At 30.9% G+C, this 26,696-nt stretch overlaps 1 protein-coding gene across 8 annotated transcripts in view; it reads left to right on the top strand.

Moving 5' to 3' along the window:
• Positions 1-26,665, top strand: part of LOC139514304 (ATP-binding cassette sub-family C member 4-like) — a 109,894-nt gene extending 83,229 nt beyond the window's left edge. For 5 of the 8 annotated variants that reach the window (XM_071303351.1, XM_071303352.1, XM_071303357.1 and 2 more), the window contains exons 9-26: positions 4,890-5,003; positions 5,288-5,377; positions 6,202-6,393; positions 6,895-7,076; positions 7,488-7,584; positions 7,875-8,075; positions 8,860-9,035; positions 9,543-9,817; positions 10,997-11,076; positions 11,768-11,918; positions 13,524-13,754; positions 14,087-14,187; positions 18,200-18,397; positions 19,675-19,830; positions 20,116-20,205; positions 20,513-20,685; positions 21,445-21,550; positions 21,975-26,665. In XM_071303351.1, the coding sequence (XP_071159452.1) occupies positions 4,890-5,003; positions 5,288-5,377; positions 6,202-6,393; positions 6,895-7,076; positions 7,488-7,584; positions 7,875-8,075; positions 8,860-9,035; positions 9,543-9,817; positions 10,997-11,076; positions 11,768-11,918; positions 13,524-13,754; positions 14,087-14,187; positions 18,200-18,397; positions 19,675-19,830; positions 20,116-20,205; positions 20,513-20,685; positions 21,445-21,550; positions 21,975-22,601 (3,240 nt within the window). In that variant the 3' untranslated portion in view covers positions 22,602-26,665. Of the gene's footprint in view, positions 1-2,030; positions 2,281-4,889; positions 5,004-5,287; positions 5,378-6,201; positions 6,394-6,894; positions 7,077-7,487; positions 7,585-7,874; positions 8,076-8,859; positions 9,036-9,542; positions 9,818-10,996; positions 11,077-11,767; positions 11,919-13,523; positions 13,755-14,086; positions 14,188-18,199; positions 18,398-19,674; positions 19,831-20,115; positions 20,206-20,512; positions 20,686-21,444; positions 21,551-21,974 lie in introns of all 8 variants that reach the window. The other 3 variants (XM_071303354.1, XM_071303358.1, XR_011662594.1) reach the window with 2 other exon arrangements.
• The last annotated feature ends 31 nt before the right edge of the window (positions 26,666-26,696 follow it).

Below are 26,696 nucleotides of genomic sequence, written 5' to 3'. Positions count from 1 at the left end.
GTTATTTCCCCCTATTTTGCTATTAAAACACAATGATAATTTAAAATAATTCCACCTGCTCTATTCTAATAAGATTTGGTGTGCATAAAGTTTGACTTTTATCCTAAAACATACCAAAAATTCAGAAAACTCTACTAGCTCATTCTCTCCTAGTAACCATAAACACAAGAACACCCGTGTGGATGAAGCCAGAGAGCTTCCGAGAAGAGGAAATTACATCTTTATTTACCTGACCAAATCACTCATTTCTACCGAAAGTTTCAAAAAGATTTTTTTCAGACAGTATATTTGAAGTCTTATCTTTCACCTAAACACAAACAAATAATGAAAAATTCCAATAAAAGACAAAGAAAAAAAGAAGGAAAAGAAACACTGAAATTAAAGGAACTACATTCGTCAAAAATTAAAGGTAGATAACTGTGTCCTTGTACCATTAGTCGTCCCTGTTGTCATCTGTCAGTTTTTTTGTTTTCTAATTTCTTTAAACTTGATCTTCAACTTACTCCAATCAAATTTTAAAACAATTCTTCACAGGAGTTTTCATTAAGTTCAGGCCTTGTGGTAAAAAAAGATTGAGCATGATTATTGTACTCAGTCTCAGATATCAACCAATCAAAATATTGAATTTGCTGCTTAGAGACCAAATTTGGTAATCTTAGTACAAATGTACTGAGTAAAATTTTATAACCGAGGGCCCATATCTATCGTCAACTGTCACTCAAAATTGCACAAATATAAGGGAAAATTATACCATCGCCAGATTGAAGTTTTTATATCCTGTTGATTTTAGGCTTTTGTGAACCAAATATGGGTTTCTTTGGCACTGAAGTATGCCTTAAGATGAATAGATGTTGCGGGTGTAAAATCTTCCATTGGGGACTCACATCCAACTTATATACTCATTTAGTGGCTGAAAGTCATGTGTGGTACCTGTCATTAATAAACAAAATTCATTAAAAGCACTGTACTTATGTATTAAGTATAGTATGTTTGCTTTATCCACTGCTGCAATGAAAATAATGTAGCATGAACAACATTGTATATTCTGTAAGATTGCAACAAGATATTCATCTGTGATAAGGCTTATTTAATTAATCAGCCATATTTGCATAGTATGATGGAAAGAGGTATGGCTATGCCATTGAATTATTTCTTTATACTGAATCTGATAGTTGAGTTTATGATACAGTTTCTAGACACTATTCCATGCAGCATTCATGGTCATTAATGCATATTGAATGGAGAAAATGTTGGAAACTGCTGAATCCACTGTATTAGTTTAAAGAATTGTTCAATGTCCCCTCTAGATTTTATTTGTGATTTTGTTGAAGATACAAGGTCAGAGATGGCCACAAAACAATATAATATTTGTACATATGATCTAAAAGAGGTTTTGCTTGTTCTTGTTTTATTGGTCATTGAAATTTGAAAAAAAAACTATGGGTATTGTCTTTGAACACCATTGATGGCTTAAAGTTGTGCTTAATGTATTGTACAATCATTGCTCATGTAGTTTTGTAAAGCTGCTTAGATGCTTAAACTGTTGTGGTGTCTACTTGAAAATCTTTTTATCAGGTACTACCAGCTTTGAATTAAAATGTTGTAAAGCACAGCTTAATTACTACTAAGTCTAGCTTTCCACTAAATTAGAATATGCATAACTTGAATTATCTTTGGATATTTTCAAATGAAATAATGGCATCCGTCTACGATAATGCATGCTGATGTGTGCTATTTCTATCATGTGTATGGATTTGTTTTTATATTTTTATTACATTAATAATTGTTCAAAATAAAAAAAGTGTTACTTTACTATCAACTGAATATAGTGGAAACTTTCTTTTACATACAATATTGTACAATTGAACATAACAAAAGACTGTCTACTATAAATAGTGGGGATATTACTGTAATTTGAAATGTTTTAATGATGGTTATGGTAGGTATCATGGGTATATTTTGCTTAATTTTGCACACAATATTATTCAGCTTTTCCTTGAGTGGATAAGCATAATTGTCCTTGTTTCCAGGCAAGAGAGAAGATATGTCTGGAAATCCAAAAAAGTATGGTCGTACACGAGGGGTGTTTGGTTGTATGGTCCCCGTTTTATGTATTATTGTACCATAGTACCAGCTGTGCTCTCTGGTGTCTCTCTAGTGGCAGAACGCTTGTATATTTGTATTCCTATATTATTTGTGGTGTCTCAAAATATTATGGGAACTATTCCTCATTTGTGGCATGATTTAGCAGAAGGTTGGATAACTAATCTACGTTTTCAGGTTTGTTTTAAAAATATAGTCTATTATTTATGTTTGGTAGGAGCATCTTATTTAATTTGATTCATACAAGTAACATTCTTTAGAATGTAAATTTGCAAATAAATATTATAGTTCTTAGGTTAAAAATGTAAAAATTTTAACATGGACCCTGCATTGCATATGCTCTAATGGAAACCCTGCTTGTCTGTCCACTGACTATTGGAAGCTTGGATTTACTAACAGTTTTGTTCACAATTAAATGGAACCTGACTAACATATCTACCCTTAAATGGCTATCACAAAATTGTTACCTGAGTTATTTTTTTATTCAAGATTTGAGAAAACATTACATTTTGTATATTGTGAGTGAGAATTCTCCTACAGTTTTCATTACAATAAATTTAAACATGACACACATAGAAATTTTATTGTGGATATATGCAAATCTTGGATGATCACATAATTTTACTTAATATAAATTTCCGGAAATGATTTTTGAATCTGGAAAATTTTTATGACTACACTATAAAGCTAAACTTGGTCATAAACCATCCTTTAGGGTAGAATTTCAAAATTATATTATTGGGTTCGTGCTTATAAAAAGCATATGGCTGCAACATCATTAGCTACTTAACATTCCAAAAATAATACAATTATGATCCCAATTAGCTAACATATATATTACTAGATATAAAAAAATAAACAAAAAATGAAAACAAAATCTGAAAAATAATATTGAGGTTATGTATACTAGTGTCCCCTATATAAGATGATGACACCCACTCCTCTTCCAAGACTTATTTGGTCTTGAATACTACAACTGTGAATGGATAGCTGAGCTACCTACTTGATTAATCATCATTGTGGGTTTAATATTAAAATAGCTCTACCTTTTTGCTCACAACTTTTTTTTTTCTGAATATGATGAGAAATGGACATTTTAAGTGGAACATATTATTTGAAGCACTTACAAATTTGTCCACATTTTATTGAAGAAATTTTTTTTTTTATTGTAGAGTAAAATGTGTGTATAACTTTTGTTTTGGATTTTAAACAGTAAAAAAAAAAAGTTGGGATCATTGGAATAGATAGACATGTATATGAAATGGCCCTATAAGTTGAGGGAAGATTATAGAAATTTTAATGGAATATTTATTAAGGCACTGTTCAATAAAGCAACATGAGGCTGGGTTTTTTAATCGATATAAGTAAAACAAATAAAGGCTTTTTGCATACAGTACAAGTTTGTATTATTCTATCTGAATGGAATGCATACTGTAAATTCAGAAATTATTGCTATTATCATAGATTATTTAACAATGAATTAATTATTACGATTTTAGGAATTTGTACATTCAATAATGCTATTGAAATCTAAAATACAAGTTTATATTGTTGCATTCCATATTCTATCGCAATTTTCACAACACTGAAAAAAAAAAAAGCAATAATTTCAGAATTTCAGTTATTTAACAACTTTCAACAATGTTTATGTGACTTTTGTGTAGAAACTGATAGAAACAGTTTTGTAAATTATGGTGCAACATGCTTATAGCACAAAAGACCAAAGATGTTACTTTTGAAAATTTAATTGGCACTCACTATATTAGTTAAAACCAAGTAAAAAAAATCAAAGCTAGGGTCCCAGCATCTGCATGTAACAAAAAAACCTAGAGAGTGAAAAGATATATGTACCAGTAATTGCATGATCCCATGCTTCTCTGAAATATCGCTGATATTGATGGTAACCAATTGGACTAATAACTTTCAGAAGGTGTGCATAAGATTCAAGATTTAGGCGTATTAACACTTCAAATATGGATATATAGCTGAATAACCTTCTATCTACTGAAGCTACCAAAAAAAATTCAAGCTCCATGCAACTGTCACACAATATGAAGTCAAATAAATAAGGTTATTATACCTTTCATATTAGATAAACAATTCTATTTGGTAAAAAATTATCGCTTGACATGAAATAATTCAGTTATTTTCCATTTGAATGCAAGGAAACCTTTCCTAAATTTACACCTAGCAATGAATAACTATAATTCACTGGTGAATGACCTTTTAAGCATTTTGATTTGTACTAGAGTTGTCTCCCATCAAAATGAAATCACAAGACATGTATAAACAAAGTAGCAACATCATGTTTAGAAGCACATGGAGTGAAGAGGAAATAAGGCTTAGAAATTCATCCAGTGACAAGGATATCCTTATTATAAGCCATTTTAAAACAAAACAAAACAATTGTTGCCGCTTAGAAGCCATAAATATCAAATACACCTTATCGCTGTTCGTCTGCCATTGCTAGACATCACAAAAGTTCTTGTAAAGTTTGATGTCATAATACAAAATATCTAATGCCACAATGGAAAATTATTGTTGTATGAGGTCAAAAGTTCAAGCAGGGTAGATTTCCAAACAGTAATAAGGTGTATATGATCAACCCAAAACAGATTGGTCCTCATGGAAATGAAATTTTAGGGCTGCCTATGTTTGACACCTTTTCAAGGGGCTATTATTGTATATTGTAAAATTTGGCGAAAACCACAAAATTGAATGTACATGTAATTAAAATGTTTTAGTTGTACTTAACAGATTTCTATATGAAATATTATTTTTTACAGAAATTTTTGTTGTTGGATGAGTTGAAGAAGGAAAGCCATTTAGAACGAGCTGATTCTGTAGAGCCAGGAGATTGTTACATCTCCATCAATAACATCACAGGAAAATGGGATCCCGTAAGTTACATATACCTTAATTTTAAATAATATTTGTCAATGTGATATATAGTTACATATTCTTTAACCTAAAATATTTTGGTGAGGTTTGTGAATTTGATAAATGAAAGACAGTTGTTGTTTTCATCATTGACAATGCACAGTTATAAGATAAGAATGACTATAATTTGCAGGTATATTCTCTTCATGTACTTGTATGACAAGATAGTTGTATTGAGTTTGAAAGAATACTGTAAAAGAACCCTTTGTTAAAAGAAGTAATATGAAGTATTTTATTGTTTTAGGAATCGGAACAAACAACACTAAAAGACATTAATGCTAATGTTCAGCGAGGCAAACTGTTGGCAGTGATCGGTCCAGTTGGAGCAGGGAAGGTTAATTATTATTACCATATTTATATTGTGAAATTTTTGTGTGAAGCTAATTCTCGATTTGTTAGCTGTTTAAAAGAAAAGTTTACCCTACACAAATATTTCAGTATCCATTCAAATGCATTGTACAAGGCTATGAAATGCAAACATTGAACACAGCAGAAATAGATATAGGAAGATGTGGTGTGAGTGCCAATGAGACAACTCTCCATCCAAATAACAATTTAAAACAGTAAACCATTATAGGTCAATGTACGGCCTTCAACACGGAGCCTTGGCTCACACCGAACAACAAGCTATAAAGGGCCCCAAAATTACTAGTGTAAAACCATTCAAACGGGAAAACCAACGGTCTAATCTATATAGAGAAACGAGAAACACATATAAATTACATAAACAAACGACAACTATCAGATTCCTGACTTAGGACAGGTGCAAACATTTGCAGCGGGATTTTTAATGGTACCAAACCTTCTCCCCCTTTTTCTGAAACAATAGCATAACATCACAACATAGAAAAACACACAATAAAATATCAATTGGCAGGCTTAACTCAATCAAAAGATGTAAAGAAATGTCTTTTAACACCCCTTCTCAGGTCCATACTGCAAACAAATTCACACCTGAAAAAACTAGATATACAGTATTGGAGATTTTGTACTGAACCTGTTAAGTGTAAAGAACTTTCCATCAATTTCAGGTGTGAAATATAGCGTTCTGTTTATTTCAATCTTTTGGGGAGTCTTTTGGGGAGATTTAAATTTAACATTTAATTTTTAACACCTTACCTTTTGTTTTGTGTAAAAAAAAAAATATTTACTTTTCAGTCTTCCTTATTGATGAGTGTTCTTGGAGAAATTCCATTAGTAAACGGTGATGTCAAAGTTCATGGCAGAATATCTTATGTGGCACAACAACCTTGGGTTTTCTCTGCAAGTGTACGACAAAATATTGTGTTTGGTAATAAATATGAACAGTCTAAATATAACAGGATACTGAAGGCTTGTGCATTAAATAAGGTGAGTTTGTAAATGTACATTAGTTATGATTTCTAATGTTGCATGCTGGGAACAGGACCAAAAATCTTATAACGTGAACAAAATAAAGTGTCATATGAAAAATACCAACCTTGCAAGGGCTGTATAACCAGTCACGGTCGTTAAAAATTTCCATTTGTCATATGAAAAAAAAAACCAATGACTTTAGAAGTAATTCAGTGGAAACAAGTCTAGAAATTTAAAAGGGAATGGCATCTGTAAATATAGTAATTTTGGGTTAAAAGATTCTGATATTGGCATCATTGAAATCAGATAAACCTTTTTTCCATGAGAAACATTCAGAAATAGAGACAATGAACATTAGTATAGAAATAAGATATGAAAAGGAATATAGACAGGTCAAAACAACCTGTATTTAAAGAATGAGGAATAACTTTAAATATATATAATATAATAACATTTACAAGATTGTAAGTTTTTTAAAAAGCATAAGAGAAATGAGTTTTACTACTTTTTTGGCAGGATATTGAATTGATGCCAAATGGAGATGCTACACTTATTGGAGACAGAGGGGTCAGTTTAAGTGGAGGTCAAAGAGCCAGAGTCAGTTTAGCTAGAGCCCTCTACATTGATGCAGATGTTTATCTGTTGGATGATCCTCTAAGTGCTGTGGATGCAGCTGTTAGTAGACACTTGTTTGAAAAGTAAGTAAAAGGTGATCTGATTGGTTACTGTTGTACGAGGTCAAGGTTGGGTAATTTAAGGCTTTTGGATTGATTTAATGTTTGTGAAAGCTTGTTACTGTCATTGTTTATAGATGTTTACTTGAGCATGAGGAAAGATAAAACATTTGTTTTTGCATTAATTTCTGTAACATATTCAATAAATTTGAAGATTGATGTTCAATGGTGAAATCTTTCATTAATTGATTAATCGTTGTTTGCTCAATTTCCAGTCACAAATATTACATGCATATTTAGGATGAGACACAAAAAAGAGACGATTAAAGGGAATCTTATCTATTATGCTATGATTAAGATAGAAACATAAAATTCAATGTTTTTCTCTCAGATTGTTTGCTTAAAGATATATATGTATATATATTTGTATTATAGAGTTGTGCTTGGAGTACTGAAGAATAAACCAGTTATTTTAGTGACACATCAGCTCCAGTTTTTAAAAGAAGCAGATGAAATATTGATATTGAAAGAGGTTGGTAGAAATTTCCGTTGTTCATCTATATACTTTTCAACAACAGATTTTGTGTTCAGGAAATCTCAGTTAAAGTTCATATTATAACCACAGTACATGCAGTATATTGTTGTTTTTTGGGGGGGATATCTTATTTTAAATTACATTTTGGGTCAATACTACTCTTGGTAGACTGTAGGTCCGATTCCTCAGCAAGTAATTTTTGCATTTTGCTCATATTTAAATATTCATGTATTGATACTAGAACTTTACGCACATTTATATTACCCGGTACACTTGATTTTTTTCAGGGTAAATGTTTAGGGCAAGGAACATTTGATGAAATGTCACAATCAGGAATAGATTTCTCCTCTCTGCTGAAGCGAGACAAAGAGGAGGAAGAAGTAAAAGTCGAAGAACATCACCAAGAAGTCAGCTATCATATAGAAAACACCAAACTGGCCAATATAGGTTCTATGATGTCTTTGACATCCATAGGAACTGAATTTGAGGTGATTAGATTTTAAACAAGATTTAGAAATTAAAATTTAATTTTCTTTTGCTAAGAAATTAAATTGGAGACTACAGAATGCTATAAATTAATTCAATTCAAAAAGGAAAATGCTGAATAAATTCACTAAAATTTACAGTGCTTTAGACGATGAAATAAATAAATTAAAGTTTTATGCACAAAAGGTATAATGTTGCCAATATACGATATGTTGTTATGCTTTATATTGTACTTATAAGTAACACACCAGCAAGTCAAAACATACCATCAAAACATTGCGGAAATGGCATAGAAAGTTCTCTATGCTATTACATCATTTAACATTCTCTCATAGTTATTATGTTAAGAGTCTGTACCATTTAAATTTTGAAACATAACAGCCAAATTCATTACTGCACAAGAAGATCAAGGAATAAATATAAATTTTTAAACAACAAATGCCTGCCAATTTTTCAAAGTTTCAAACGAGGGTGTAAGCACAAGAGTACCTTAAACAAATCTCATGATGGGAGTTCCCCATGAATATGGCTAGTTCAGTGCTTTAACATAATGTTATATAATAGCAAGATCCAGTTCATTTTACATTACCTCACACTACAGCCAGATCCAGTACATTTTACGCTCTTTTACACTACAGCAAGATCCAATACATTTTACATTCTTTTACACTACAGCCAGATCCAGTACATTTTACATTCTTTTACACTACAGCCAGATCCAGTACATTTTACATTCTTTTACACTACAGCAAGATCCATTACATTTTACATTCTTTTACTTTACAGCCAGATCCAGTACAACTACCAGAAGAAGAAGAGAGGCAAGAAGGCACTGTAGGATGGAAAGTTTATTATGAATGGCTGAAGAATGGTTGTGGTCCCTTCAAGTTTATTATTTTGATATTACTGAACTTATTAACCCAAGGACTTTATGTGACGAGCGATTGGTGGTTAGCATTATGGTAAGTTTCAAATACACACTTAAGTGGATACTGAGGAATTATTTTCGTGGATTAAGGAAAACTTTCATGTTTGTGGATATTTAATATTGTAATTTATTCAAAGTCTGCGTACAAGCCTATTTAGAATATATCATTCATTGAACACTAAATTTTGGATTCACATGTACCCACGAAATCCATTAAAAATTGGCATCCAACAAATTATAATGAATCCAAAGTAGTTGGAAAAATAATTGACAATTTTAATAAGCCAGATTTTAATGTGGGGGGAGGGGGTTAGTACATGTAAGTAAAATGTATAATTCAATAGCAAGAATGAAACACTGAAAATCTGAAACAAAAGCTCATTTATTTTTTAAAAAATTTAAAAAGAAGTGTGATACCTTCTTAATCTATGTTAACTGTTTTTAACCAAAAAGATGATAATACCAAAACTTTATTATAGATGTAAATTTGTCTCCATTGCATTATAAAAACCATATACAAGTTATGAATTATGTTTTATAGGTCAAATAAAGAAGAAAATAAGCATGCTGCCATTGCACTGGATAAAGAATTACGATTTCAGGGATACAATGTTACAAATGTTACTATCCCTTTTGTGGACACACATGAAAACGTCTACATCTTTACTGGTATCATAGCAGCTGTGTTCCTGTTTGGTCTTCTGAGAGCTCTTATGTTCTTCAAAGTAGCTGTTGATTCTTCTATGCACATGCACAACAAGATGTTTAACAGTTTGCTTCGTTCACCAATCAGCTTTTTTGACACAAATCCAGTTGGTATGTACTTAAAATTTATTCACAAGGTGCTAGTTATATACAATAACACTTATCCAAAGCAACTCTTGTTTTCATAAATTTAAAATCTGTTGAGAAAATGGCAGTTTCTCAATGAAAGCAGTTCTTTTGTAATATAAATGAATCATTAAATTACAAGATATTTATTTGTTGCTGCAAAACATATTTTTAAAACTAAACTTTGTCTTCTAAAAGAGAAAAAAGGAGTAAAATAACAAATCTGAATAGAAAACTATTGCAATTAAAGTTTTAAACTTATAGATATTTTGAAAATGTAAATATGACTTTGGAGTCGCTAAACAGATTATATCTAAATGTTTAACTTTCAAATTAATTTTTGAAAAAAAACCCTGCATATTTTAATAAAGATTGATTCTTAAAGGGGCACTAGCTACGAGATATATAAAAAATCTTAAGTAAGATTTTTTTTGTTCAATCAATAATGAAAGTGAAATAGTGAAATAATAATTCGCTTTTAGCAGGGAAAATGGTTCAATTTTGTCAAATTAAGCAATGAAACATTGATAATTACTGTTTCACTTGCAAGTGAATTAGTCGACCTCATTAAATCCGTATTCATGTGAACTTCAATTTAACCATGTTAACCCCTAGCTAGAGATTGACAACGCAGGCATTATACGTGTACAGGTTATTTAAAGAAAAAGAATGTCAACAATGAAAGTGAAACTATACGGTAAATCATTTGATTACTGATTCGATCTATATAAAATCATTCTTATACGGTTAAAAACAATGAGACACATAAATTTTTAATCTATAAGATAAAATCAAACAGACCTATAAAAATCCAATTGCACGTGTTGGTTTAATCTATTCATATCGTTATTTATGTTTACATCGCTTATATGGTAATCTGAGGTCAAACCAATAGTTAATTAGATGGCGTCTGGACTAACATACACACGAAACGAACCCACATATTATCTACGCCATGCTCTGTAAACTGTTTATTTTAGACTTTTGGTAGTTTGGATAAATGTTTTACATTGTTATAAATCAAATATGAGAATGTGAGTCAAATCCGTGACCATGAATTTGACAGCTAGTGCCCCTTTAAAGAATTTTTTTTCATTTTTATTTCCTATCTTTCATTTTAATGACAAACTACTATTTGTATTAATATAACCTCTTTTTTTGTAGGTCGAATATTGAATAGATTTTCTAAAGATACAGGACATATGGACGACCTTCTCCCAATAACACTGTTCGACTTTATACAGGTAAGTGATAATAAAACATATAGATATCTTGTTAGTTCAGAGGGTATTTTACCTTTTATTTAGTACTTATAGAATTTATTTTATTATCTTGTGTTAGCTATATAGTCAACCTTTAAAAAAAAAAAAAAAAAAAAAAATATACGATACTGATTTTCATGTACATAACACATTGTCATCTTGAACAAAGTATGGTTCATATTCATATCACATAAACATGTTTTTATCCTGAAATCCAGTTCAATAGACCATTTTCGAGTTCATCCGTCACCGGAAAAAACTCGTCAATTATACGCGCCTTTATGACGTCATTTACCAGATAGAGGGTGTCGCCTGTATCCCTGCACTATTTACGTTCATCAAGCGTCTTGGTGATCATCATTGTGCAGGATAAACTAGAATTAATGGTTGTTCTGTAGGTACTTAACGACAATTCCCTAATGACATCAATGCTGATTGTCAATTTTGAGAATTCAATTTGTCGTATAATTCGTACAATATAGAATTATATAGTTTTCCAACCACTCGCTCAACATTAGAATGGAAGTGACGACGCCCCTAAACGCACAAATGACGTTCACTAAAACCAGAGTTTTTGACGGAAATGCATCGAACTCGAAAGTTGTCAATTTGCCACTCGATATTAAACACCAGTCCATCAATCTTCTTATATTGTTATATATTGTTTTTGTAGTGTTTCCTCCTAATCATTGGTATAGTAGTTGTTGTTGGAATCGTGCTTCCATGGGTATTTATACCACTGATACCAATAGGAATTCTGTTTGTTGTTGTTAGACGATATTATATCATGACATCTCGACACATTAAGAGATTAGAAGGAACAAGTAAGTGATGTGTAAATTGTTTATGATTGTTTATGTAATGAATCAGGGAGTTGATAAAAAAAAATGCAATTGAGAGAAAAGAGTGTCAAAAGAATCTTGTATTTTATACCATAATGTATTAGATTTTAATTAATTTGTATATCTTTAAAAATTTGGATCTTATCAAGCATTACAATTGAAGTGTCTTCTTACACTCTTTCTTTTCCCTTATAAATTTGATGAAATCTCTTAAATTTAGTAAAGCTAGATTGTGTTGTAAATCATTAAGCTAGATTGTGTTGTAAATCATTTAGTAAAGCTAGATTGTGTTGTAAATCATTTAGTAAAGCTAGATTGTGTTGTAAATCATTTAGTAAAGCTAGATTGTGTTATAAATCATTTAGTAAAGCTAGATTGTGTTGTAAATCATTTTGTAAAGCTAGATTGTGTTCTAAATCATAAAAGAAATATCAATGAAAACATTCAAACTGAATTTCGCTCATTGAAAAAAAAAGTCTTAACCCTTGCCCCTTAACTACAGATCAATGTATAATTATACCCCCGCTTTAAAAAAAGGGGGGGTATACTGTTTAACCTCTGTCTGTCCTTCCGTCAGTCCGTCCGTCCCATGAATATTTTTCGTCGCATTTTTCTCAGGAACTACAATACAAGGATTTCTGAAATTTGGTTTCAGGGTTTATCTAAGTTAGCTATTCCTTGTGATGCGTTTTCAGATTGATCACTTGACAACTTCCTGTTTACCGAATACTTGCATATTTTTACACTATTAATATTATCAACTTGAGGCGGGGTATCATCAGTGAGCAGTATCTCGCAGTTTCACTTGTTGTTCATTGTGACAAATTGCATACCACTAGGGGTGATCTGCATACATATATTTCTTTCCATACAATATACCTAAATTATTTGTGTGCAATATTTGTTCTCTTTGTAAGACTTTATATTCTTTAAAAGAAAAAGAAAACAATGAAGACAACAACACCCATCAATAACCACATGGTAAGAGTTTATTCTGGTAGACATGTTTTGCCTACAAGGGTGGCGTCTTCAGGACAATATTACACATGAAATCAAACTGTGTAGTTGTTCTCATGGAGGTTTCTACAATATTACCACTAGAAACCACCATGAGAACAACTACACAGACGTGTAAGAATAGCAGCTAACCACATTGTTAATAACTTTATTGACTAACTTTCACTTTTAACTACTGTATACTAGATTCTTTAATATATTACTTTCACTTTCTATTTATATCTGTAAAGTCGTGATAACAACCTCTATTGTTATATTAATTTTGAACCACACAACCGCAAAATTTGTTTGAGTTCATGTGTAATATTGTCCTGAAGACGCCACCCTTGTTGGTGAAACAAGTCGACTAGAATAAACTCTTACCATGCCGTAATTGATGGGTGTTGTTGTCTTTATTGTTTTATTTTTACTTATCTAGTGAAAGACAACTGTGAATACCTTTCAGTATCCACCCACTATTACCCAACTACATGATAACCACTCCAGGTGTTGGTTCACCTTGTTCAAATTCAAGTATTCTTTAAAAGAGTTTAGTAATAGTTGTTTGAAAATTGTTATTGTATTTTGCAGCAAGAAGCCCAGTATTTTCCCATCTAAGTGCTTCCTTACAAGGATTACACACAATCAGAGCCTTTGGAGTACAAGATAAGTTTCAGGAGGAATTTGACAATCACCAGAACCTACACACAGAAGCCTGGTTCCTGTTTCTGGCTACCAGTAGATGGTTAGCAGTCAGACTTGATTGGATGTGTGCTGTATTTGTTACCATAGTTGCATTCTTATGTGTTGTTTTAGCTGATTGTAAGTTTAATATATCTTTGATCCAGAAAAGGGGAGGCCCCGGCCCCCTAAATCGGCCTCTGGTCTTTTCATATTTTTTAGGACTCACAAGTATAATATTGTGTCTTACAGTAAATCCCAGCTGCTTATCAAAAATTCTGATATAATGTTGTATAATATAAAGCCTTCAACATTCAGATAGATCACTATTTACTTCTATATTGTCCTCAATATGCATGAACTATTTGCCACTAGAAATTAGGAAAACAATAATCAATCAATCCTATAAGAATTAACCAAATCAGAAATGATGTTGCATAATGGAAAAATAATCTCAATATCAATTTTTTCAGCTCTGGATGCAGGAAGGGTAGGACTTACTTTAACTTATGCTATGACATTGATGGGAATGTTCCAGTGGGCAGTCAGACAAAGTGCTGAAGTAGAAAATCAGGTTTGTTGTTAGATAGTTATTTATAGTATAGGGTATTATTTTTATGCCTCATTTATTGATATTTCTGGTCAGTGTGTCTGTTTGTTCATCTGTTTGTCTGCCTTATGTTAAAGTTTTTGGTAAACGTTTTTGATCGAGGTAAATTTTGATGAAGTTGAAATCCAATCAACTTGAAACTTAGGACACATGTTCCCTATGATATGATCTTTCTAATTTTAATGTCAAATTAGAGTTTTTACTCCAATTTCAGGTTCCACTGAACATAGAAAATGATAGTGCGAGTAGGGCATCCGTGTACTATGGACACATTCTTGTTTTTTCATGTATCTGTCTGTTTTCCGTCCTTTAGTCTATTCTGTACCCAATCTACTTTTGACTGGACATGGACATATTAGTGCGAGTGGGGCATCCCTGTACTATGGACACATTCTTGTTTTTGTCGAGCCTGCAACTTTTGTTGCAGAAAGTTCGACATAGGGATAGTGATCCGGCGGCGGTGTTAGCTAACTTCTTAAAAGCTTTATATTTTAGAAGGTGGAAGACCTTGATGCTTCATACTTTGTATATAGATGCCTCATGTTACGAAGTTTCCGTCAGTCACATGTCCAATGTCCTTGACCTCATTTTCATGGTTCAGTGACCACTTGAAAAAAAAGTTCAAATTTTTTGTAATGTTGAATTCTCTCTTATTATAAGTAATAAGATAACTATATTTGATATGTGCGTACCTTGCAAGGTCCTCATGTCTGTCAGATAGTTTTCACTTGACCTCGACCTCATTTCATGGATCAGTGAACAAGGTTAAGTTTTGGTGGTCAAGTCCATATCTCAGATACTATAAGCAATAGGGCTAGTATATTCAGTGTATGGAAGGACTGTAAGGTGTACATGTCCGACTGGCAGGTGTCATCTGACCTTGACCTCATTTTCATGGTTCGGTGGTTATAGTTAAATTTTTGTGTTTTGGTCTGTTTTTCTCATACTATATGCAATAGGTCTACTATATTTGTTGTATGGAACGATTGTAAGGTGTACATGTCTAGCGGGCAGATGTCATGTGACCTTGACCTCATTTTCATGGTTCAGTGGTCAAAGTTAAATTTTTGTGTTTTAGTCTGTTTTTCTCATACTATATGCAATAGGTCTACTATATTTGTTGTATGGAACGATTGTAAGCTGTACATGTCTAACGGCCAGATGTCATGTGACCTTGACCTCATTTTAATGGTTCAGTGGTCAAAGTTAAGTTTTTGAGTTTTGGTCCTTTTAACTAATACTATATGCCATAGGTCAACTATATTTGGTGTATGGAAATATTTTATGATCTTTATGTCAGTCGCACAGGTTTTATTTGACCGTGACCTCAATTTCACGGTTCATTGCACAGTGTTAAGTTTTTATACGACCGCAAAATTTGAAAAATTTTTCGTCGTATATTGCTATCACGTTGGCGTCGGCGTCGTCGTCTTTGTCGTCGTCGTCGTCGTCGTCGTCGTCGTCCGGCGTCCGAATACTTTTAGTTTTCGCACTCTAACTTTAGTAAAAGTGAATGGAAATCTATGAAATTTTAACACAAGGTTTATGACCACAAAAGGAAGGTTGGTATTGATTTTGGGAGTTTTGGTCCCAACATTTTAGGAATTAGGGGCCAAAAAGGGCCCAAATAAGCATTTTCTTGGTTTTCGCACTATAACTTTAGTTTAAGTTAATAGAAATCTATGAAATTTTGACACAAGGTTTATGACCACAAAAGAAAGGTTGGGATTGATTTTGGGAGTTTTGGTTCCAACAGTTTAGGAATTAGGGGCCAAAAAAGGGCCCAAATAAGCATTATTCTAGGTTTTTGCACAATAACTTTAGTTTAAGTAAATAGAAATCAATGAAATTTAAACACAATGTTTATGACCACAAAAGGAAGGTTGGTATTGATTTTGGGAGTTTTGGTCCTAACAGTTTAGGAATAAGGGGCCCAAAGGGTCCAAAATTGAACTTTGTGTGATTTCATCAAAAATTGAATAATTGGGGTTCTTTGATATGCCGAATCTAACTATGTATGTAGATTTGGTCCTGTTTTCAAATTGGTCTACATTAAGGTCCAAAGGGTCCAAAATTAAACTTAGTTTGATTTTAACAAAAATTGAATCCTTGGGGTTCTTTGATATGCTGAATTTAAAAATGTACTTAGATTTTTAATTATTGGCCTAGTTTTCAAGTTGGTCCAAATGGGGGTCTAAAATTAAACTTTGTTTGATTTCATCAAAAATTGAATAAATGGGTTCTTTGATATGCAAAATCTAACTGTGTATGTAGATTCTTAATTTTTGGTCCAGTTTTCAAATTGGTCTACATTAAGGTCCAAAGGGTCCAAAATTAAACTAAGTTTGATTTTAACAAAAATTAAATTCTTGGGGTTCTTTGATATGCTTTATCTAAATATGTACTTTGATTTTTGATTATGGGCCCAGTTTTCAAGTTGGTCCAAATCAGGATTCCATATGAAATATTGTGCAATAGCAAGAAATTTTCAATTGCACAGTATTGCACAATAGCAAGAAATATCTAATTGCACAATATTGTGCAATAGCAATTAATTTTCAATTGGAGTTATCTTTCTTTGTATAGAATAGTAGTTGATAATATATGTTGGAAATTTGCCAGACATGACTATGATGTCATTTTCTATTTTTATTTGCCAATTACTTTATGTAAATGACTTCATTGGAAATTTGCCAATATAAAATGTTGCTGATGAAGCTTTTTTTCCTTATCTTATCTAAAATGTTTTTAGATAATGTATGTTGGACATTTGCCAGACATGACTATGATGTCATTTTCTATTTTTATTTGCCAATAACTTTATGTAAATAACTTCATTGGAAATTTGCCAATATAAAATGTTGCTGATGAAGTTTTTTTTAATTGTTTTATACAATAAACAATGTATATTCACTTTTACTACCAACCAATCTTTACCATTCAGTGATAACAAGCACTTTATTTTACATTTTAATATTTTATGATGTATTTAAAAGAGTAGTTATTGTTGCAAACTCCATTAGAAATTTGAATTGATATCAGTTTTAGAAAAAGGGAAACGGGGATGTGAAAAAAAAGGGGGGGGGTTAAATATTTCTCATTTCAGATTTCATAAATAAAAAGAAAATTTCTTCAAACATTTTTTTGAGAGGATTAATATTCAACAGCATAGTGAATTGCTCAAAGGCAAAAAAAACCTTTTAAGTTCATTAGACCACATTCGTTCTGTGTCAGAAACCTATGCTGTGTCATGATCAACTATTTAATTTTAGATTTAAAAAGTTTGAAGAAGAAATCTTTAATTGATTTGTAAAATCTTGACATTTGTTTTGTGTAAAAAAAAACCATGTAATGTCAAAAATTTGATCACAATCCAAATTCAGAGCTGTATCACGCTTGAATGTTTTGTCCATACTTGCCCCAACTGTTCAGGGTTCGACCTCTGCGGTCGTATAAAGCTGCGCCCTGCGGAGCACCTGGTTGTGTTTTGGTCTATTTATCTTAAACTATAAGTATAGGCCAACTATATATGTTGTATAGAAGCATTGTTAGCTGTACATGTCTGCCTGGCATGGTTCATCTGACCTTGACCTCATTTTTAAGGTTCATTGGTCTATGTTTAGTTATCTTGGTTAATGTTAAGTTTATGTGACAGTTGTTATAAAGCTTAGCTTTATACTTAGGACTATCACCATAATATGAATGATTAGTATAGAAGGCGAGACATTTCAGCGTGTTCACTCTTGTTTATGTATCTGTCTGTTTTCTGTCCTTTAGTCTATTCTGTACCCAATCTACTTTTGACTGGACATGGACATATGATATCCTTGGAACAAAGAAGGAATGTCTTTATATATTATATACATCATTGAATTTAGTCTTTAAAAAATGAAGGAAAAATTATGAATATTATAGTAGAAAAATGTATTTGTATATTACTCTCATCTTTGATGTTATATATTTCTTTTGCTTTTAGATGATATCAGTTGAAAGAGTGATGCAGTATTCTAAATTACCCAGTGAAGCTGATCTAACTTCAGACAAGGACCACAAACCTCCACCAGACTGGCCAGTCCATGGCAAGATAACTGGGGATAAGGTCTGCCTGAGATATTCTAGTACAGGTCCAATGGTCCTCAAGTACTTAAAGTTCTCTATAGAAAGCAAAGAAAAGGTAGGTCCAATATTTGTAAAATTTAAAATCATTTTGAATATTTGTTTTCTATGATTTTAGGTTCTGTACATGGAAAATGTATATTCTGATTAATGATTTTTAACCGGATTTTTGTGACAAAAATGTCGGTTATTGATTTGGGGATGTACGGAGGGCGGGCGGGATGGCAATCAAATATTGTCCGTGCATTAACTCATGAACCGTTCAACCAAAGCTTTTAAAATTTTAATATGTTATTACTGACAACTATACGAAGGTCAAGTTCAATAATGGCGATTTTGACTTTTACCGTTCAGGAGTTATGGTTCTTGAAAGGCGGCAATCAAATGTTGTCCGTACATTAACTCATAAACCGTTCAACCAAAGCTTTTAAAATTTTAATATGTTATTACTGACAACTATACGGAGGTCAAGTTCAATAATGGCGATTTTGACTTTTACCGTTCAGGAGTTATGGTTCTTGAAAGATTGAAAAATGGAGTTTTCAGTCGTGTCCGTGCATTTACTCATGAACTGTTCTACCAAAGCTTCCCAAATTTTAATATGTTGTTACTGATGACAGAATGGAGGTCAAGTTTAATAATGACGATTTTGACTTTTACCGTTCAGGAGTTATGGTTCTTGAAAGATTGAAAAATGGTGTTTCCCGTCGTGTCTGTGCATTTTCTCATGAATCATTCAACCAAAGCTTTTGAAATTTTAATATGTTGTTACTGATGACAAAATAGAGGTCAAGTTCCATAATGACGATTTTGACTTTTACTGTTCAGGAGTTATGGTTCTTGAAAGATCGTAAAATGGCGTTTCCATTCACGTTGTTGCATTTACTCATGAACCATTCAATCTAAGCTTTTCAAATATTATTATTTCAAAATGTTGATACTGATGACAAAATAGAGGTCAAATTTGATATTGATGATTTTCACTTTCACCATTCATCAGTAATGGTTCTTGTGATATTACCAGGACACAAATAAATGTAAATAAATCCGGTTTGCTGTCGTTGTGACAGCCTCTTGTATGACTATAAATCATTAGTACATTTTCAATAATTTCAGAATTTACAATTATCATGTCAGACATTACTTTAAAAATTCATCTGCCATCTATAATTGGAGCTTACTAATGAAGAAAACAAAACAAAAAAAAACAAAAAATTGTTTTAGTACAATGTATTACTTTTGGGGTAGTTTAAAATAAAAATAAAACATAAAAAAAAAGTGCAGTTTTGGAATTATATGTTCATGTGATTATAAATTGGTGTACTTTAATTGCAGATTGGAATTGTGGGTAGAACAGGTGCTGGTAAGAGTTCATTGATTGCTATGTTATTTAGAATGATAGAACCAGAAGGACAAGTGATGATAGATGGTGTTAATATTGTTAACATAGGTCTACATGAACTCAGGAACAAGATCTCTATCATACCACAGGTAGGTTTTTACTATATTCTGGAAAAAGTTTTGTCTGATTTTTAGAAAAATTTTAAGTGTAAAAAAAAACAGGGATAACATGAGAAAATAAGTTACCTATACCTATCTGTTTTCAATTAATTTTTTTATTAGAAGACAATTTTTTTTTAAAGTTTTTTTTATTTTGACTTTGTATGGTTCCTGTCTCATTGACATGTTCTGTTGTTCATATGTTTATTTTAGGTGAGCTTTTCTAATTTTATATATTTCTACCATAGTAATTTGGGGTTGCATCTTTATTTGCAGGATCCTGTCCTCTTCACTGGTCCTTTGAGAAAAAATTTAGATCCATTTGGTGAACATGCAGATTCATCATTATGGAGTGCACTTGAGGAGGTATGTGTTATATTGTTGTCATTAATGTTAATGATCTTAAAACACCATTCAAATGTTGCTTTCATCATCAAATCTTTTTCAACCTTAGAAATGAAAAGACTTACTCTGAAATATTTTGAAGATATGTGCTATAATTCTAAATTGAAAAAAAAATATTTCAGTTTACGCTTTTTATGTAAGAAAAGTTCAAAGAAAGGAACTGATCAAAATTTCAAGAAAATAATTTTGAGAAAACTTTGTGAGTGTGCAAAAATGTATTTATATAATGCTCATGTTTTTATCAACATGTTTGCTTAATTGTAAATAGGTACAGCTAAAGCCAGCCATTGAAGAACTTCCTAGCCAGTTAGAGACAGAGGTTTCTGAAGGAGGGATAAACTTTAGTGTGGGACAAAGACAGTTGATCTGTTTAGCCAGAGCTATCCTACGTAAAAATAAGATATTGATGATTGATGAGGCTACAGCTAATGTAGATCCAAGGTATGGTATCTCTATATATATACAGAGAAGATTTTATTCTTTAGAAATTGAAAATAGCACTTCATAATTTCATGCATCTGTAGTGCTTTTCTGGGTCTCTTTTTTTCTGAAACAATTAAATCCAAATAATTGAAAGCCAACGATTTATAAAAAGACCTAAGAAAATAGCTAAATTCATCAAAGATCAGCTTTGTATGACATATCTTTTCCCTTCTGAAATATTGTGATTGATAAAATAAGCAATAAACATCAGTGCCATCTCATACATATGTCTATTACTATCACAGTCTATATTAATATAATGTTTCCCAAAGAAAGTAACCAAAAGTTAGTGTGCAATAAATTCTAATATTGCACTAGTGCGATAAATTCTAATATTGCACTAGTGCAATAAATTTTCAAAATTCATGACGTCATCAACATTTAAATCCTAGTTTAAACCAATTTTTACTTTCAAATATTATATTTCTATACAATAAAAGGGTTATTGCATGAATATTGGGGAATATTGTCCCTCGTAGAACATATATTGCACTCGCAAGCTCTTGCAATATAAAATTCTACTCGGGACAATATTCCCCAATATTCGTGCAATAACCCTTTATTATGGCATTCAATACAAGACAAAGCAATATCTTTATTAGATATTCTATACTTCAGTGCCATCTCATACATATGTCTATAATTATCACAGTGTATATTATTATGGCATTCTATACAAGACAAAGCAATATCTGTATTAGATATTCTATATTTCAGGACTGATGCATTGATACAGAATACAATTAGAGAGAAGTTTAGATATTGTACTGTGTTAACTATAGCGCACAGACTCAATACTATAATGGATTCTGACAAAGTTCTAGTAAGTACACTTTTGAAACTATTTCAAGTTTGATTTATTTATTAGAAAAGAGAATGGAAAAAGGGAGTGTATCAAAGAGGCAACAACTTGTACGAAGAGTAGAAATTCAGTGATAAAATTCCACACCTGGAATTAGGCTTCACCTGGTCTCAAAGCAATAATATATACCGGATCAACAAAATGAATGCCACACTTAACTTAGAAACATTCAATTAAATCATTTGTTTTTAAACACACAAGATAAACAAAGGCTAGAGATTCCTGACTTTTGACAGGCACATTTTATTTATTCGATCGAACAAATTGAAATCAAATGTCAGTTTTCTCAACTGTTGATAATCCAATAGGGTGTAAAAGAAAATTTTGTTAGTATGACAAACTTTTTAATAGTGGATCCCCTATAATTTATGTTGATCTTTTTAAGGTTCTTGATGAAGGAAATATAATGGAGTTTGATCATCCATATCTGCTCCTTCAAATTGAAGATGGCTACTTTTCTAAAATGGTGCAGCAGACAGGTCCAAGTGAAGCAGAGCATTTACTAAGCATTGCCAAGGATACATATGATTCTTCTGGAAAGGAGGTTGAAAGGGTGGTCAGTACATCAGATGTGAACATAGATGAGTCAATGTGTATGCAGGAAGATAGGAGCAAAGGTGCTTCAATGGAAGTAAACGGGAATGCTGTCATGATAAAGGATTTTGGGAAAACAGAATTAAACGGTGGATTAAATGTAGAACAAAAGGGAGATCAGGCAAAGTCAGATTCAAATCAAAATCTTTCCATTGACAGTAATTCTGTAATTGAGCAGAAATCCAACGAGTTGACTGAAGCAGCTGATAACGAGAACTCTAGTATTCAACATTCCAATGAAAGTGAAAATAGTCCATTACTTAAACAATCACATGATCATAAGAAATCACATGACACAGCCAAAAAGTCACCTGATACTGTAAATAATGCCAATCTTGCCAATGGTTTTCACAGTGATTCAGAAGAAGCAAAGGAAACAGAACATCTGATTAATCATGATGATAAAAAATCTGATTAATCATGATAATTAAAAATCTGATTAATTATGCATGATAATTAAAAATCTGATTAATCATGATAATTAAAAATAGAATGGTATTTGATATGCATAATTCTTTTTGGGATGTCTTTTCAAATCTTGCTTTCACAAGTCAATATGATATAAAGATATGTGTTGTGAGTAAGCATAAAACAGGTAATGTAGATGTTATTATCTACTTCTTATAAAACATATTAATATTATATCATTCAGGTTTAAACATTTATTTTAATTAGTAAAGTAAATTTTTTAATGATTTGGGGAAAACAGATAATCCTCTTGTTGATATGTTTAAGTTTGAATACCATATAGATAATATTAAACCTTTAAAATAAAAGCCAAATTTATGGTTATTTTGAATTTTCCTAAAAGTGGAATAAAATTGTGTTTAAGATCATAGAAACATTGTGGCTAAACATGAAAGTTAGTTTTGATATATAGCTCTGGAAGTAAGAGCTGTATGATGATGAAAACAACTTATATTTAGTTACAAATCATACCTACTCCTTGTGACTAGTGTACTGTAAATTAAGAAATTATTGCGTTCATTTATTGCGTTCTAACATTATTGCTATTTTAACATTTTTTTACAATAATGCGAGTTTAATTATTGCGATTTCAGTAAAATCTGCATAAAGATTACGTATTATGTATGAGAATGTGAGTTTTTATTATTGCTATACTTACTTACCAAGTAGTATTATTAGCATAAATAAAAACCTTGCAATAATTTCTGAATTTACAGTAATTATATTATATCACACAATTCACACCTGTACATATATTCCTCATATTTGAGTTCATATCTGCCAGAATTGTGTACATCTCATTCTCAATGTTTATCTTTCTTTTGAATGCAACTTCCTCGACTGTGTCTTGACTTACAACACCTTTTTTGTTGTATGGCATTGAAGAAGTGAAAACACAGGGTTTATTTCACATGCAAAAATGTCAGATTGGTTAATCTTTGTATTTTGTTGCAACTGATGTAATAAAATAAATCTGGAGAGAGAGTTTTGTGTACAAGTGTTTTTTTATTCATTAGAATTTTTTATCACCATTATTTTTATGTTTTGAATGTTAGTCCTTATAACAGGTAAGTTTCATATATATCAACTCCATTTTTGGAGATTTATAGTTAGATTAATATTTTATCATTCTTTTAAAATATTTGAACATTATAACAAAAAAATAAGTATATATTAGCTAGGGGTAGAGTAGATATACTGACAAGACTACTCAGGAAAGCTAAAAAAAAAGCTTTTTTTTTAATTTTGAATATTGTCATTTTAAATCGTTTATTGCAATTGAGTCTGATCATCAATTTGGCATCATGGTTTGAAGATCTTTTGTGATTGGTATACTATTATAAGTATCTTTTAATTTTGAAATTTGAAGTGTGTACATTGGATGAAAGAATTCATGATTTTTTATTTGAATAATTTAAGATGTGTTAAATGATGAAAGGTGTTGTGATTTTTATAATTTGAATGATTACAGTGTGTTAATTTGATGATCGAGATTGTGATTTGTTTATGTTAGATTATCTGCTACAATGTTATTGTTTTATTATTGATCATGGATGATCTGTTGTAGGTCTATAGTAATTTGTTATCATATGTTCTGTACTGTCCATTGGTAGGATTGTTTATGATCGAATAACTCTAACTTAATTATGGTTTAACAATTTATTGTAAAAGTAAGCCTTTGTGAAAACCGTAGAGTGTCCTGTACATGTTTTCTTCGGTTTTTGTTTGATTGTTCAGTTGCTGTCTCACAAGTTCTACTCAGCGAATTCCAATAATAATATTAAAAAAGATAACTTGGTTTTCAAACTTAATGTTAGATTAGTTCTGAATCTATAAATATATATCAAAAAAATATTTTGCAAGGACTTAGAAATTTTTACAGATGTAAATATTGATTGTTATTGATTTTTGTTTTTTATTATTATACCATATTACAAGACACAGGTTGAAACCAGTGAGATGAAAATTAATAATTATTTAATTCTGTTGATTACTATAGAAATGATACTTTCAGACTTAACATTTATTTTTGTGAAATGTCAAAAATTAAACTCATCAATAAAAAGCAAATCAGAAAATGTTGCAACAGTCCAAACTTATACACGAATTTGACATTTTAAATAAAATATGGAATAAGAACCTCTGATTCATATCTTCACACAAAAACTTTAAAATCTGTTCCTTTAATGCTGTTAAGTATGTTAATGTCTCAGATTATCTCCCCTTTTTTAGCATTAAACAAAACAAAATCACAAGTTTTGGATTTAGAATTTGGTCTGACAAGGGCACTGTTGCAAAACTTTCTGACTTTCTTTTTAATATACACATTCCAAATTAAAGAGCTCAAGAATTTAAGATCTTTGTTCCTGGTGATGAATATTTGCATGTATTTTAATAATGAATACCAAATTATTATTTAAGAAAAAAAATACTTTATTTTTGGCAATATACTCCATGATGATGGAGATTTTTTATTGTTTAAATGCAGTTTTTTCTTCTTTTGAATGTCATTTAAATTAAAATGATTTATCTTGGAAAATATTGAATATTATTTAACAATGAATACATAGTTTCTTTTATAAGATCTAAATTGATATAAATAATTAAGGCTAGATTAGTATTTGATTTATGTATAGAATAAGGTCATATCTGAAATGGTTAAGTGCCTATGCTTAAAGGTTGTGATATATTATTGTTGCTTTTATCTATAAACTTAGATTTTTATAAGTAATTTTATATGAATGAAGACCATGTACATTTTATATTTTTCATTGAGCATTATTTTCTCAGCCATTTATTGTTATGTAAAAGGATTTCTTTGACTGATGAATTTACCAGTCTTCGACTTATATATGTAGCATTCATCTCTGTGTTAATGTAGAAGCTAGTCAAGTATTATATTGATATTTAATCATTACACTGTGATTATAGTTGATATTTTTGACATAAATCTTTTTCCTTAATACCAGTTTTCAAATGAAGAAAATATGTGTAACTTTTTTACAGAATTATTATATCATATTGATATATTAAAATATTTGACTACAAATGTGCAGAACATTTGTGATATACAATGATGTGTTAGTCAGTAATTTCATTTAAAAGTCTTTTAATCACATTTATGAAAACAAAATGGAGGATTTTAGACCAAAAAATTACCAGTAAGGCAGTTTCGACTACATTTACTAACTTTGTAACACATTGTTTGGTGTATAATGATAACATATTTCCTTAGAATTTTTCATTTTTAAAGACACCATGAATGATTACAGGTTTGTTTATATTTTTGTCTATTGTCATTCATCGCAGTATAAAGGGAATAACCATACATTGTCTCGGATATAAATCTTATATACACATCATGAAAGGATTTTCTTTGATACATTTGTTTTTATCAATTCATTTTAAGGTAAAACTGTAATTAATCATCGACAGAAATTTTTAGGTTTCCTTTTAATACTAAAAGTCTGTTATTTTTAGAATCAATGTATATCTGTATCTTCAGTAAAGTGTGTGTTTTAAGGGGTTATCTCAAAATGTTTTAACTTTTTTCAATAAAATATAATTTGATTGGAAATGAGTTGTAGAAACAATGGACAAATACTTCAGTCTGCTTCATACTTTATATAAATTAACAGTAGAGGTTGGTTTAGGACTCAACTTTATGCCAAAAGAAATTACTCAATTTTCCCATTGTCAACTTTCCATTTTTATGTAGCAACATGTCGTCATTTATGTCATTTTATTAATGGTTTCCTGAGTTGGTATTTTATGTCTTGTTTTTCAAAATGAAAACATGTAAAAACTCTATATCTGTAACTATTTGTTTCCAACTTTACATATAAAAAGATACACAATTACCAATCATTTACATTTACGAAATGTTAAGTTATGAGATGATTCCTTATACTACTTGTTAAATATTTTTATATTGATTTTTGTTATAATGACATCTAGTCTGTATATCAATTAATAAATCGGGTCGAATGAGGTAAATAAATGATTGCAAAGTGTTGTTGTTTTTGTCTGTTTATGATCAACGATG

The sequence above is a fragment of the Mytilus edulis genome, chromosome 3, assembly GCF_963676685.1.
Source record: "Mytilus edulis chromosome 3, xbMytEdul2.2, whole genome shotgun sequence".
NCBI lineage: Eukaryota > Metazoa > Mollusca > Bivalvia > Mytilida > Mytilidae > Mytilus > Mytilus edulis.
Note: the sequence above shows the minus strand (reverse complement) of the source record. Positions and strands in the feature narration are given on the sequence as shown.